The 13,451-nt window shown below is 42.7% G+C and overlaps 1 protein-coding gene across 21 annotated transcripts in view; it reads right to left on the reverse strand.

Annotated features, from left to right (window-relative positions):
- Nucleotides 1-13,451, reverse strand: part of mark3a (MAP/microtubule affinity-regulating kinase 3a) — a 49,932-nt gene that overhangs the window by 21,889 nt on the left and 14,592 nt on the right. For 13 of the 21 annotated variants that reach the window (XM_084381252.1, XM_084381235.1, XM_084381245.1 and 10 more), the window contains exons 4-9: nucleotides 11,347-11,395; nucleotides 9,288-9,353; nucleotides 6,456-6,526; nucleotides 5,013-5,069; nucleotides 2,583-2,819; nucleotides 2,265-2,405 (exon numbers count right to left, since the gene is read on the reverse strand). In XM_084381252.1, coding sequence (XP_084237378.1) covers nucleotides 2,265-2,405; nucleotides 2,583-2,819; nucleotides 5,013-5,069; nucleotides 6,456-6,526; nucleotides 9,288-9,353; nucleotides 11,347-11,395 — 621 coding nt within the window. The remainder of the gene's footprint in view (nucleotides 1-2,264; nucleotides 2,406-2,582; nucleotides 2,820-5,012; nucleotides 5,070-6,455; nucleotides 6,527-9,287; nucleotides 9,354-11,346; nucleotides 11,396-13,451) is intronic. The other 8 variants (XM_084381236.1, XM_084381250.1, XM_084381244.1 and 5 more) reach the window with 1 other exon arrangement.

The raw sequence follows: 13,451 nt of genomic DNA on the forward strand, positions 1-13,451 counted from the left end.
TATAAGTATTAGAGACGGACGAAAGCGAAAACAATAACGTCTCCGGACACGGCTGTTTCCAGCTTGGAGGCAAAACAATTAACACGTTAGAGTCTCGACTAAGTCACAGCGACAGAGTCTCAATGACCTCAAACATTTCTCTGACATCGATTTATAAGTCTGTGCTGCTCTACAGACGATGACGCCAACTTAGAGAACAAGGATGAGTTTATACTTTTATATCCAAAGTGGTTTTAACTTATAGCTTTCTGCATAAAAGGATTTCACACGTCACATCACCACCGCAGAACGTGGATGGTTGTATTAAACGTGATCAGACGGCATTGTGCTTTAATTATACTCCTCATAGAAGCTGTGGTTGTTGTGGGCGAGGAGGTTTGCCTTGCTAGATGTGTGTTACTGAAAAGCAGCAACACACAGAGTCTTTCTTTAACTTGTTTCATGTCGTCTTCACCATCTACGATCTCCGCTCGCAGTAGTACTACTACAAATCAAACGTAAGTCATTTTTAACTGGTGCTCTTTAAATAAAAGGCAGAAGATGAAAATGAACATACTGCGTGTTGTATCCTTTCACTGTAACATCCATATTGTGCTGCGTCTCGTCTGTTTGCACCTTTTGTTTTAATTTGCAGCTGATCAATCGCTCTCTGGGGTTTTAATAACGACAGAGCCAAACTAATTATCACTGATCAGGCTCTGATGCAACCAGACCTTCTGCTATAAACCAGGGCAATCATGTGTCATCTGAGGCCGACACATGTGACCCTCTGAGTCGAGCCAACAGCGTTTTGTTAAAAATCACTTATATTTAGCTCGACGGAAAGGAAGGAGACGCGCAAGAGAAGAAAAAAAAGATTCCTGCTCTCCAAAAGCAAATAAAAGATGGAAAGCGTCTCTTTAATTAAACACAACACGTCCTTTAAAGCTGATCCAGTTCAGAGTTTTGTGCCAAAAATACTCCTCAAGAAACAACGTTTTATATGTTAATGATATGCTGTCGGGTGTCAGGCAGAGCCGCACGATTCCAGCTAGAAAAAGACGATCATTAACAGTTTCTGACAACGCGATCAGCGGCCTGATTGATCTGTGGAACAATTCTCTCGCCGTCCTTTCTGCCTCTGACATCAAACACGACTATTTTTAATCTCCGCAGATGCTCCGAGGGAAATGAAATGTCTAAATATTTTTGTCCACTTATGAATCGTGGAAAATTAAAGAATGATTTGCGGTTCAGGACATTTTGACACAGTTTGACCTTTAGCAGGGCAGACTCTGTTAACACTGGCAGGCTCCGGCAACAAATCAAAACATGTTGTCTATTATACTGCAGTAACAGACATTTTGGACTTATCGTGATCTTTGCTGCTAATTTATGTTGACTCGCTTGTTGAGGGAAATATCGCTCTTTTTACTTCACTACATTTATCTTACAGCTCCGGTTGTTTGTTATTTTACATAGAAAGCACGCTAGCCTCTGAAATACGGTGCTTTTAGACGAATATGCCGACTCCATGTTTGTTCTTTTTCAGGTTCTTAAAACGTGTAGTGCTTGCTTGGAAGATTTGAGCTTGGAGGTGGAAGATTATGCCGTTTTATCATTATTCAACCTTCATTTACAGGCATGCTATGCAGGATTTGTCAGTTATTGTTTGTAAATTTGTCTACTCCGCAGCTTAACGAGGGATTCAAAGAGAGCAGCAGTCACCGTGTGAGCTACAGCGAAGGAAGAGAGCGAGCGAGCATTTGTAATATTGGAGAAGTGCAGCAGTGTAACAACGACATTTTCCTAACTTGGCCAAAGAAAAAAGGACTTGGGAGTAGCTAGTTTTGGCCACAAAATCGTGATCTCGGCCACGAATAACCCCTTTAAACACGGTTTCCCACTTGCACTCCACTGTTCTTTCTATCACGTTCAGGTCGGCTTCGACTGAGCTTGTTTTAACGTGCCTCGATGAACGCTGCGAGGTACCGTCGACTCATAGATAAAAAGGCGGAGAAGTGAACAAGAAAGACAATTTTGGTACAAAACAAGAATGACGATGCATTATTCATGGTTGCAGCATCAGAAAGGAGGAGGAGAGTGTGGGCCGGCGCACACAGAAAACAGGACACCGTGGGTGTCAGAGAAGATGATGCAGGAGGGGATGCAGGAGCCGAGAGGAGGGGAAGGGGGGTTTTGTTGGAGAGGTGGAGGATAGATGGCATTCTCCGGTGGTGCAGACGTGCTGTGGGAGTGTGTTAAGAATTGAGAGGTATATTTACATTTTCTGCGTCCTCCCTCACCTCGAGAGTACCCCGCTTGGACGGGTTGAGCACCAGGAAGCGTTTGAGGAGGTTCTCACAGTCTGTGGACATGTAGAAAGGGATGCGGTACTTCCCTCTGAGCACACGCTCCCGCAGCTCCTGCAGAGAACGAGGACGACGAACAGGAAGTCAACAAAACACTTCACAATGCGATGAGTCACATTCTGGATAATGAACACTCTGGGAAATCAACAAATGGATGTAAATGCAATTTAATAACATCAGTTCATAAGACACGCCAAGTATAGCATCCGGACATCATCAGCGCCGTCCTACCTTGAGGTTCTGTCCATCGAAGGGCAGCGAGCCGCTGACCAGCGTGTACAGGATGACCCCCAGACTCCAGACGTCCACCTCCGGCCCGTCGTACTTCTTCCCCTGGAAAAGCTCCGGTGCTGCGTATGGCGGAGAACCGCAGAACGTGTCCAGCTTGTTGCCCATAGTGAACTCGTTACTGAAGCCAAAATCTGCGATCTTGATGTTCATGTCTGCGTCGAGCAGCAGGTTCTCAGCCTGAGTACGAACACACGAAGGTCAGAGGTTATGATGCGTTTTACCTTCAAAACATCGAACTAAGAAGTTATATTACACTTTTTTCTGTAAAGGTTACACAAACAAGACCAAACAGCCAGGCTAGCTGTTTTCCTTTGCTTCAAGTCTTTATGCTAAGCTAAGCTAACTGGCTTCAGAGTGGTTTTAATTTTCTCATCTGACTCTTGAAGAAAGCGAATAAGAGCATTTCTCAAAATGAGGAACTATTATTTAGTGTATAAAAAGCCAGGAAATGGTGAAAAATGCTCATTACAGGTAACTTAAGCCCCAAATTAAGTATGAAAGAAAAGCAGCACGTCTTTTGTCATTTCTGTTGGACAAAGGACTATGAATGCTCTATTTTAACCAGACATTCAATAGACTACCATTGTTTTGTTTGCTGCGAGTGAAACAAATGTACCAGCCATCATTAGCGTGATGGCCGGGTGCTAATTTTGTGCCTCGACTAAATCACATCGAGTTTCTGTTGCTTTACCAACTGATTTTATAATTTCTTTGCATATTCATATTGATTGAGTGATCTGGTTTGATATAGTCTGATCGAATGACACTAAACATCTCCTTTGTGAATGAAAATGTTCAAACAAAGACCGAGGACTTCGACTCAAACATCTGCTCACAAGCAGCTGTAGGCGAAAACACTAATTAGGAAGCTGAAGCAAAAGAGAGCACAGAAAAGACCGAGCCGTCATCCTGAGCTGCTTTCAGCTGCAGGAGGAGTAAACAACACTCAGTACACCGAGACTGACCATCAACAACAACAACAAAAGAAAGACTCGGTGAGTGACAGCAGAGTCAGGAATGTGTCAGACGAGGCCGAGGGATCACGGTTCATTCGCTGGTTAAAATGTAACCTCGATCACACCTGTGACGTATGGACGCCTGCCCTCTTTACACACAGGGACAAACACACACGTGTATCCTCTGCAAACATAGTGCAGACAGGAGAGACTGCTCTCACATCTCCCTGCTCATGGATCATTCACGAAGCTCTACAGAGGAAACAGTTTAGACGTGCAGGAAGATACACGGACCTCTCTTCGTCGAGCGACTCCCACTGAGATAAAAATACAGACGCATCAATATTTATACTCTGAGAAGTGGAAGCACGTCACGGCTGCGAAGCTGAGGAGGTCCATTTACACTACAACGGGTGGTGTGGTGCTGAACATGTGCGCAGTTTAGAGGGGCCGCCTACTGTCACGTAATGATACGTTTTAACGGTGGAAGTAGGGCTGAGGAGAAAGTCGGAAAAAGGCAGAGCGGAGCCTCATTAGCAGCATATGCTGCATTTTGCAGTGAGATGTGGTGTGTGCGAGTCGTCAGAGGGAATATGGGAGTTAAGAGGAGAGTCATAAAACACGTAACACTGACGTCAGCACAACACTCTGACCTTTTCTGTCCGATATGAGTCAGCCGTAATTAGCCTCAAAAGTAGAGACGCTTTGCTAATTTAAACTCTTCGCAGGGATATAATGATTAACATGGATACAGCGATTACAGTGCGTTGACGTTAGTTGCAGAGTGCAAATTAACATCTTAAATATCAGGTTTTCATGCAGAAAATCTCAAGACATAAATACTCACATGTTGTCAGTTTAATAACAAAAAGGTTTGGTCAAAAAAAAGAGTGAAATGCATTTTATTTTATACAATCCCTTATATATCATAATGGAGGACAGAGGTGTGCAACTAAAAGGAGATTACTTGGTTTTTGGTTTGTTTGATTCTGTCATAAACTACCTCGATATATAAATATATACATATATAAATATATAAATACACATATATGAAGAAGAAAACCGAAACAAGGGACACAAATTTAATCCAACATGGCACCCAGACATGCAGAATCCAACTGGGGCGGGGCATTAAATTATATATCTCGATACTTTAGAAATGTCCTCGCGAAACGTGCATGTATGTACCAGATAAAATCATCCAGTATGGTTCATATTTTTAACGAAGATCATTTTCTGTTCATGTTCATGTGCCTACATTTCCAGTCCAGAGAACACAGTGATGCTGCTGGTGATAATGGCTGCACACACACAACAACCCATCATGTGGCTGCATTGCATTCTGGTCAAATGAAGCTACCGTCGGTGCACGAAAAGTTCCCACAGCCTCTTTCCGAGACTTCTCTGAACTCACCTTGAGGTCTCTGTGAACAATGTGCTTCTGGTGGCAGTACTGCACCGCCGATACGATCTGTACGAGGAAAAAGACAAGCAGAGAGTTTAGTTAAATGTCTGGTGTTCAGCTCTCAGACTGTGATAAAGGATGTGGTAGAGGAGGAGGGGGAGGAGGAGGAGGAGGAGATGTGGTCGACACCGACAGGAAAGATGAAACATAACACAGGTGTGGCTGAAGACACCAGGAGGGTGAGAAAGCAGGTTTCCTCTGTGAAGTCAAACTACTGTACAGTTATCTCTCACAGTCCAGGTCACAAATGATCTGATGCATTACAAATATTAGAGTACAAAGGCAAAGTACATTTAGAAATATTCACTTTTTACATCTTGCCTTAGTTTTATCTCTCACTGACTTTTTGCAGTCTCTGTTATTGCAGTGCAATTATCCATTTTTCCTTTGCTCCATTATTATTTGTTGCTGAAGGCGACGTTTCCAAATCTACACCGCTGCAAAAAAGCTTCATAAAGTAGAACTGAGAAAACTGAATAAAGTGAGTTTTCTTCAATATGTTTTGGCTTCATATTTGTTTGATACTGCATGAACCACAGATGCATCTTAAAGTCTCTAAAAACCTTTTTCCCCCATTGAAATCTTACAAAAGCTGCATTGTTGGAACAGTTTTACTGATTTCTAGGGACACGCTTTCATTGCACCGAGAATCACTGACAAGTGAATCGCAATCGAATCACGACACCAGTGAAGATTCACACCTCAACTAAACATGGTGAGAACCCCCGCCACAGTAACGACGTGTTATTCTCACTGTTTCTATTGGCTGAATGACCACATCCGCTCGGTCAAAGTTAAACAAAGTTGTGAACAAAGAGTCCACCTTGGCCGACTGAATCGAGCATGCATGAATTCATGCAGGCTTCACCCAAAATGAGTGGGAGACGGAGCAAACATCCTGAGGCTGGAAGTGTAATGTGACCGTACATTTGAGTGCTGACTACCTCTTTATGACACAGTTTTGAGTCAAACTGCAGTCATGTTCAGTCTTAAAACAGCTGAAGGGTTTTTACCACAGTAGAACAAAATGTAGTACATTTTCTGTTTTCTAAATGTTACTCGGATTCATGATTTCATGACTCACTGATGTGCAGCTGCTTCAGAAATGTATTAAAAGATCTTCGGCGTCTCTTGAAGTTTAATGCTTCCTTCTGCACATAAAATAGTTCAGCCTTTGGCCAGTTTCTTATCATCAAGCAACACTTAATGACTTTGGACTATGTGTGACAGTCATTGAGAGGTATGTGATGGGGACAGAGGCGGGTTTGGACATGTCTAATCCGTCTTCAGACTGCCGTCCCAGAAGCAGGACAGAGGACAGCGACCTGTCTGAGGCAGAGTCGGGAGCAGAGGTGTGAAACCAGAACACTGCAGGGGGAGAAAGCTGGGTACCTGTCTAAATTTAGCCCTGGCCTCTTTTTCCTTCATTCTTCCATGTGCAACCAGGTAGTCGAAGACTTCTCCTGCAAGAGAGAGACACAGAAAGAGAGAATTAGAGAATGACAAGGAGTCTTAGACACGGAGGAAGAGACAGAAAGCAATGAATGAAAAGTCAGAGATGCGAAGAAGGTAGCAACAAAAAGTGAGTCACAACTTATAAAAATAAGCAGATAAAAATAACTTCAGGGTGAACTTCTCTAAGCAGCCGGCCTGCACCATCACCCATGTGCATGGTTGGAGGGTGTTTCTTGACCATATTGAGGCGAGCGCGGAGCTGCTTCCTCCACACTGAGCCTCTCCTGGAGGCACAAAGCTGCTGCAGCAGACCCTTCCTTTGGCCCACACTTCTGCACACTTCCAGCCAAAACGTGACTACGCTCGCTCGTGTGCTAATTGAACTCGAGCGGCTGCCTTGTGTGCGAGTCCGTGTGTGCATGTGTGTGTCCGTATCGAGGCAAAATGAGGAACTAAAACAACAAGGAACAAAACAACGCCTCCCCCACTTTTTCCTGAATCCTCAAAACCCTCCCACTCTCTCAGCGCTGACCTGCGCAGGCGGTCGGATTGTACATTTCTATACTTTACAGCTCCAGAAATGCATCAATTCATCGACGCTCTGTGATTCAACTGCTAAAGTCAGAATGTGCCAGATAACACATTTCATGTCAGGGGCGAAAGGGCGCAACAGGAGCTGTACATCGGGAAGAGAGTACGGGACAAAACTGGCAAGTAGCAAGAAAATCATTATCTTACTTTAAAAATAAGTCGAGAATGTGCAAGAAGCAAAAACTAGACATTTGAAACAGGAAGTTTATGTTTGAACAGAAATGGATTTGCCGATTTATGTCCATCTTTATTTGAATGATCCAATATTGATTCATAAAATCTGAATTTAACACCTGTGTTGTGTACGGTGAATGAAGTTCCTGCAGAGATCCTCTCAGCCCAGAAGACAATCTGCTGTGCTGGAGGCCGAGCTGACGGGTTGCGCCTTGAGATTCTTCTTGAATTCCAAGAAAATCAATCCCAAACCGAGATAAATATTAGATTTGCTTCATTAAGATCGAACGCATCTGGCCAACGATCACAGTCCCAGCCTCGGTCATAATGAGATTTCCTCCTCTACGAGCAGATCTTTACAATTTGCCGTCTCTACTTGGCAGAGCGTCCCGAACACGACCTTTTCCAAGAAATCAATGTTGAGATGTGCCTTTTATGTCCTGTGTATGTGAGGCGCTGCATTAAATGAGAAATAAAGGAAAGTAAACTCATGTTGAGATGTTGGAGTTTCTCCATTTTGCAAAGCTATAAAAAAAAGTGCACTTTGACCAACGCCGACAACCGTTAGTAGGATAATAAATGTCATTAGTGACTAAAGTCAGTGCTTCTGTGTGTTTGTACACATTAGTTCATCTTTTCCTGGAAATGTTTTTCTAACATTTGCCACGGTTAATGAGCCTCTCTCTTCATTAGCTGTAGTACAAAGCCACTCACCTCTGATAAAAATAACATAAATCGTGACGACTTTACTGCTACAGACTCACACTGTTGTTAGTCACAATCAGGTGTGTGTAGCAACGGAGGAGGAAGAACGACGTGCTTCAACTGGAGGAAGTGCATTCGTATCTGGGCGACGCTGAGCGGACGTGACCACAGCTTTTTGTTTTGGTTTTTGACTCGCCGCTCTATGTTTCCATCAGACCGATTTCTGACTCTGCATTAGCATGTGTCATCATCCCTTCAGCACTTTCAGCCTCCAGGGAGCCGATTTCAAGTTTCACACATTTTGACGACTGTACGAAAGCAAACACAGTTTTTTGAAGACGTTTTCCTGTCGAGAACGATGCGATTTTACACTAATCCTGTAACCAAATTTCCAAAGCATTGGTGAATTCTTCCCCAATATTTTCAACATATCTGCTTTTTTTCCTGTAGAAATGGAAAATGCACATAAAAACTGGGGGATAGAAACATATTTCAAAGGTAACTCCTCACATTTAGTAGCTCCAGAGGAAGCTGCTTGTAATCTGGTTTTGAAAATCAGTCTACTAGTCTAACACATTCTTCTTCCTTTTCAAAACATGTTGCCTACATTACCCACAATGCAGCTTGAGCCACCGAGTGACATCACTGGAGGCAATCTATCAGATCACACGCAGCTTCCTCTTGAGACACAAACGACTTTATACTACTTGTTTCACATATGCAGTAGTACTCCCCAAGACCTGTAATGTGTAAAATTGATGGAGTCGCCCTTTAATGTTCAATTTATTCCAATTTATAAGGAATAGGAAATTAGGAAATAACAAACTATGTCTTATCATGAAGATGTTGCTTTGAGTTATGGATCCAACTCCACAACTTCCTATAACTGACAAATATTAAGGTATCAGCAGATATTTCCTCAGCTCTGTGTTCTCCTACGTTGGTCCTCTCAGACAGAAGTAAGAGTCTGCACACTACATGCCCCTCCCGGTGTATTTAAATTATTAACGCACATTTATCACATTTGGTGTTAATAAATCATACTCGGGACCTTGGGAGCCGCACACAGAGTGCTCGTTCCTACCAACTACATCTGATGTTCAGCTTCTTGCTTATATTTTGTTTCATGCACAGTCTCCCTGCCTTTGTACGAATGCAGGTGGAAATAAGCCGTTTTCACTCCAGTGTGAGGACGACAGCTTCCTTTTCGGGTTGAGGAAAGTCTCGTACGAGGCTCATGAAACAACGTGTTGGGAGGTAAAAAATGTTCCCGTTTACGGCGACAAAATGTTATCTCACCTCCGCTGGCGTACTCCATCACTAGGTAGAGCGTCCTCTCCGTCTCAATCACTTCAAAAAGCTTCACTGAAGGAGGGAGAGAGACACAGAGAGAGAGAGAGGAAATGATTAATTATCAATTAAGCCTGAGGTTGGCAGAGTTTCAGACAGAGACAGCGATGGATTCATGGAAACAAACGCCAAAAATGTTTCCAAACACACCTAGAGAGAGGAGGGGACGAGGGAAGTTATGTGAATCTGTGTGCGTCTGTGTGTGTGTGTGTGTGTCGTGACCATGTAAGCACAGCATCGAGCCGAGCCGAGCAGCACTCAATATTTACAGTACAGTCCAAAAGCTGTTTTTTTTTTCTTCTTCCTTCCCCTCACTGCAGTGTGTCGAGCGCGGAGATATAAAAGACTGTGTGATGAGCGGCTGTGGCTGCTAAATATAGACAAGGTGGGATGGAAGACAATGAGCGAGAGGGTGGAGAGGTGGAGATGGAGAGTGAACGGGCTGGTGAGCCGCTTACTATCAGCCCGGTAATTATAATCACATTTCTGCAGAGGAAATCATGGAGCGCGAGGAGAGGAAATTAAAAGTAATTAGCGGGGAATCCCGTCTCCGAAACCAAACGCACCGTGGCAGGGTGTCTGAGGTGTGCGCTTTAAAACACATGCGTATGTGTGTGTTTGTTCTGTGCAGTGGTGGAATGTGACTAAGCGCATTTACTCAACAACTGTAATTAAGTGCAATTTTGAGATACATGCACGTACTTGAATATTTCCATTTTCTGCTGCTTTATATTTCCACTCGACGACATTTGGGAGGCACAAATAAACCCAAACAGCTCTGATGATCCCAAAAATGCTGAATATTGGCTACTTCAGTACATTTAATGTTAAATGCTTTAAAACTTCTACTCAAATAATATTCAAATGGGTGACCAAAGTAATATTTTAACACATTATCTTTACTTTTAGGTACTTTTTACAACTCTGATTCTCTTCGTTCATGTGTTTTTGTGTGTGCATATACTGTAAAAATAAGTTTGGTGAATGAGGAGGAAGAAGGAGCTTTGATCTGACGTTTTAGGTGCATGTTGGTCCAAATATTTTACGAGCATTTAATGCACTTCTTTGTGTTACAACTTGCATCTTTACAACCTTAACAATATATTAAAGTCAGGGTATCTTTTAGAGGCCAACAGACATATCGGTTAGACGATATCAGGGAATCACAGATATTGTGATATCGGCGCATTTGTTGCATCTTAGACGACAGACTATCTGACAATGAAAAGACTCTTTAGTTGAAAGATGTTTAAGCCTTCAACAGCTGAGGTTTTCATCAAATTTGCTGCTCGTTGCTGCAGTGGTTTACGGTTAGTTACCATTTCCTGTCGCAGTGTCTGTGTGATGCCAACGTTTCTACAGCTCCAGGCAGTGTATTAACTTACTTATTGATCAGAACTGCTTCGCTTTCTGATCCCAAAACAAAGCGGAAAGAACGACCCACCAATTTTTAGTCTCATCAATCGGATACAGTTAAAGAGGACAGCAGCCATGAAGTTAATGACACAATGAAATGTTTGCATCCACGTTATAAAATTTAAACCGCATCTGCAGTGTTCGCCCCGTCTTCTCACTTTAAATGGCTGCTGTATTTTCACAAATGTGATTTTAAAGAAGTTCCTCCTCAGTAATCCCCTGTGACTTCTGTGTGAACCAAAACAAATAAGAAAAGGGAACCAAAAAGCTTCACCAACAGTGCGTCTGGCTTCGAACACGCAGATGAAATGCAGGCTGGCAGCATGTTGCTGGTTCATGTGACTGTTCGGTTACATAAAAGTCGAAGGTCAGAGACCTGCAGGTCAAGTGTTTATGAGCAGGCAGACAGCAAACCTTCATAACGTCAGGCTAAAATGTAAATGACTGAGATTTTTGAACGCCTACTTTCTCGTAGAAAATATCGTGAGAGACACATTTATCTTACATCATCAACTGTTCAGGTGTTAAAGCTCATGTGAGTGGACGCTACTTGTGCTAACATAAAGTGTTTGTGTTTGTGAGACCCACTTACCTATATTGGGATGATTCAAGATCTTCATTATTCTAACTTCTCTGAAGAGCTGTAAAGGAAGAGAGACAGGCGGTGTTTACAGTTCACTCTGTGGGTTTCAAGATTTGAGATTAAGTTGGTTTGAATATTTCGGGTGAGCTCATATAAAACAAAAAAACAAAGCTCAGGACAGCACGTACAGGAACTGCACGGACAAATAAAGGAAGAAGTAAGAAGCCACATCATCCAAAATCTGCTGAGTAAAAACCACCAATATCAGAAAAAGAGGAATAAGTCTGACCAACATGAGTTGCGACACCTTTTACGTGGTGAACACAGACTTCCTGTTTATCTTAATGTGTAGTTGTTCATCTTTTTTAGTCTGGAAGTTAATGAGCACGCAGATCATCACTTCATGACAAAATTAACCCACAATATTTAGGAAAAGGGGGGAAAGAAATCATTCAATAAACACGTGTAAAAGTAATTATATAGCACCTACTTATTTATTAAGTGGCATTTACATATTACATGTCATTTCCATTTCACAAAGCAATAATTAATATTTCATTTCTAAGGGTTTTCACATTAATGAGCACAGATTATATGAATTTTTAAACGACATTTCACGGTTCTTCATCCCCGTGTGTCCTGATGATGAATAAACACTTTGACACTGCATTTCTTATTCAGTTCATGACAGGAGATCACGGGCTCGGAAACCCAAACGCTGCCCCTCGTGTTGCGCCAACATCGACGCATTTTTCAAGGAAATGCGATCGATTTGTCACCACCGACACGACAGGATCTCCTGCAGCCCGAGAGATGCTCATACATCAGCTGACACCCCCTCGGCGGAGTCAAGTAGAGGATCTGAATCACGTTAAACATGCACCATCACATCTCCTCCCTCCGCACTAATAACAAGACACTGTGTCAACACACGCTCTCCTCCCCATCAGCATTCAAAGTGACCAGACAAGCAGATTTGTAGCGGCCAGAAGTGCTTTTAAGTCTTCCGCTGAAAGAGGCATAAAAAGAACCGGGTGCAATTTATTATTGATCCACTGTTAACTACACCTCGCTCTCCCTTCCTCGCTCTCTCCATAAAAATATAAAAAGGCATCCATCTTTGATGAGGCGGGAGTAGCCACGGGTTGGTAGGTGGCTTACAGACGAAAAAATTGTGAGGCTGCGCCGCCAGAAAACACAGAAGAACATACACTGAACTGTACGCAATTTTGTTTTTCCCCCCCAGGGTGGCAAAGTATTGACCTGTCCAACTCTGCCTCTGATTGGTTAGTACTCGTCGCCTTTGTTGGTTGGCCTGTTCAGGTTTAGGCATGAAGAGTGAGACGGGTTTGGGATAGGGTAAGGCCCAAGTTAAGTTTTCAGAGCTCAAAAGTCTGCTGTTGCATTAATAACGATAAAGAACATCAAATTTTTAAAGCATTAACAACCACGTGCTTGACATTTTGACTGGCTTACAAGATGAATTATTCAAACTATCTTTTTTTCTGTTTGTTTCAGCAGCGCTTTGTCAGACATTTTTAAAGCTTTATGCTACTTTCAACATCTCAGTGTCCACATTTATCTTTCTGCTATTTAACTTTCTTTTTGACTGATATTTAAAGTAATTAATGCATCACTTTCATGACCAAGTACAGTAAAATGATCATTTAGTCTATAAAATGCCAAAAATGTATTGATTAATTGTTTAATTAATAATGATATGAGACTAAGATGATCAAGTTGGGATCGACCGATTACCAGAATCTGTACTTGTATATTTTCTGATTGCTGATCGTCTGATTAATCACTGATTCTGCACCCTGTTTCAGCTGCACTCTCTCGGCTTTACTTATATCCCGTTGAAATAATGTATCACTGCTCATTTGTGCATTGTTCCCGTTTATCTCTGAGCTTCAATCTGTCCTCTCAGTGGGGAGTGAAATAAACAATGGCGGTAAAGCGAGCAGGGAGTCTGAGCGACAAACACAAAAGGGTTCATTGACAGTTTGGAAACTACGGCGCCTCAAACCCTGCAGATCCACCGGGACGCCCCGATGAAGCCTCGTGTCCTGAACCCTGGACCGCTGGTGTGTGCCTGAGAGGCAAACAGATGG

This window comes from Pagrus pagrus (genome assembly GCF_965226575.1).
Source record: "Pagrus pagrus genome assembly, chromosome: 18".
NCBI lineage: Eukaryota > Metazoa > Chordata > Actinopteri > Spariformes > Sparidae > Pagrus > Pagrus pagrus.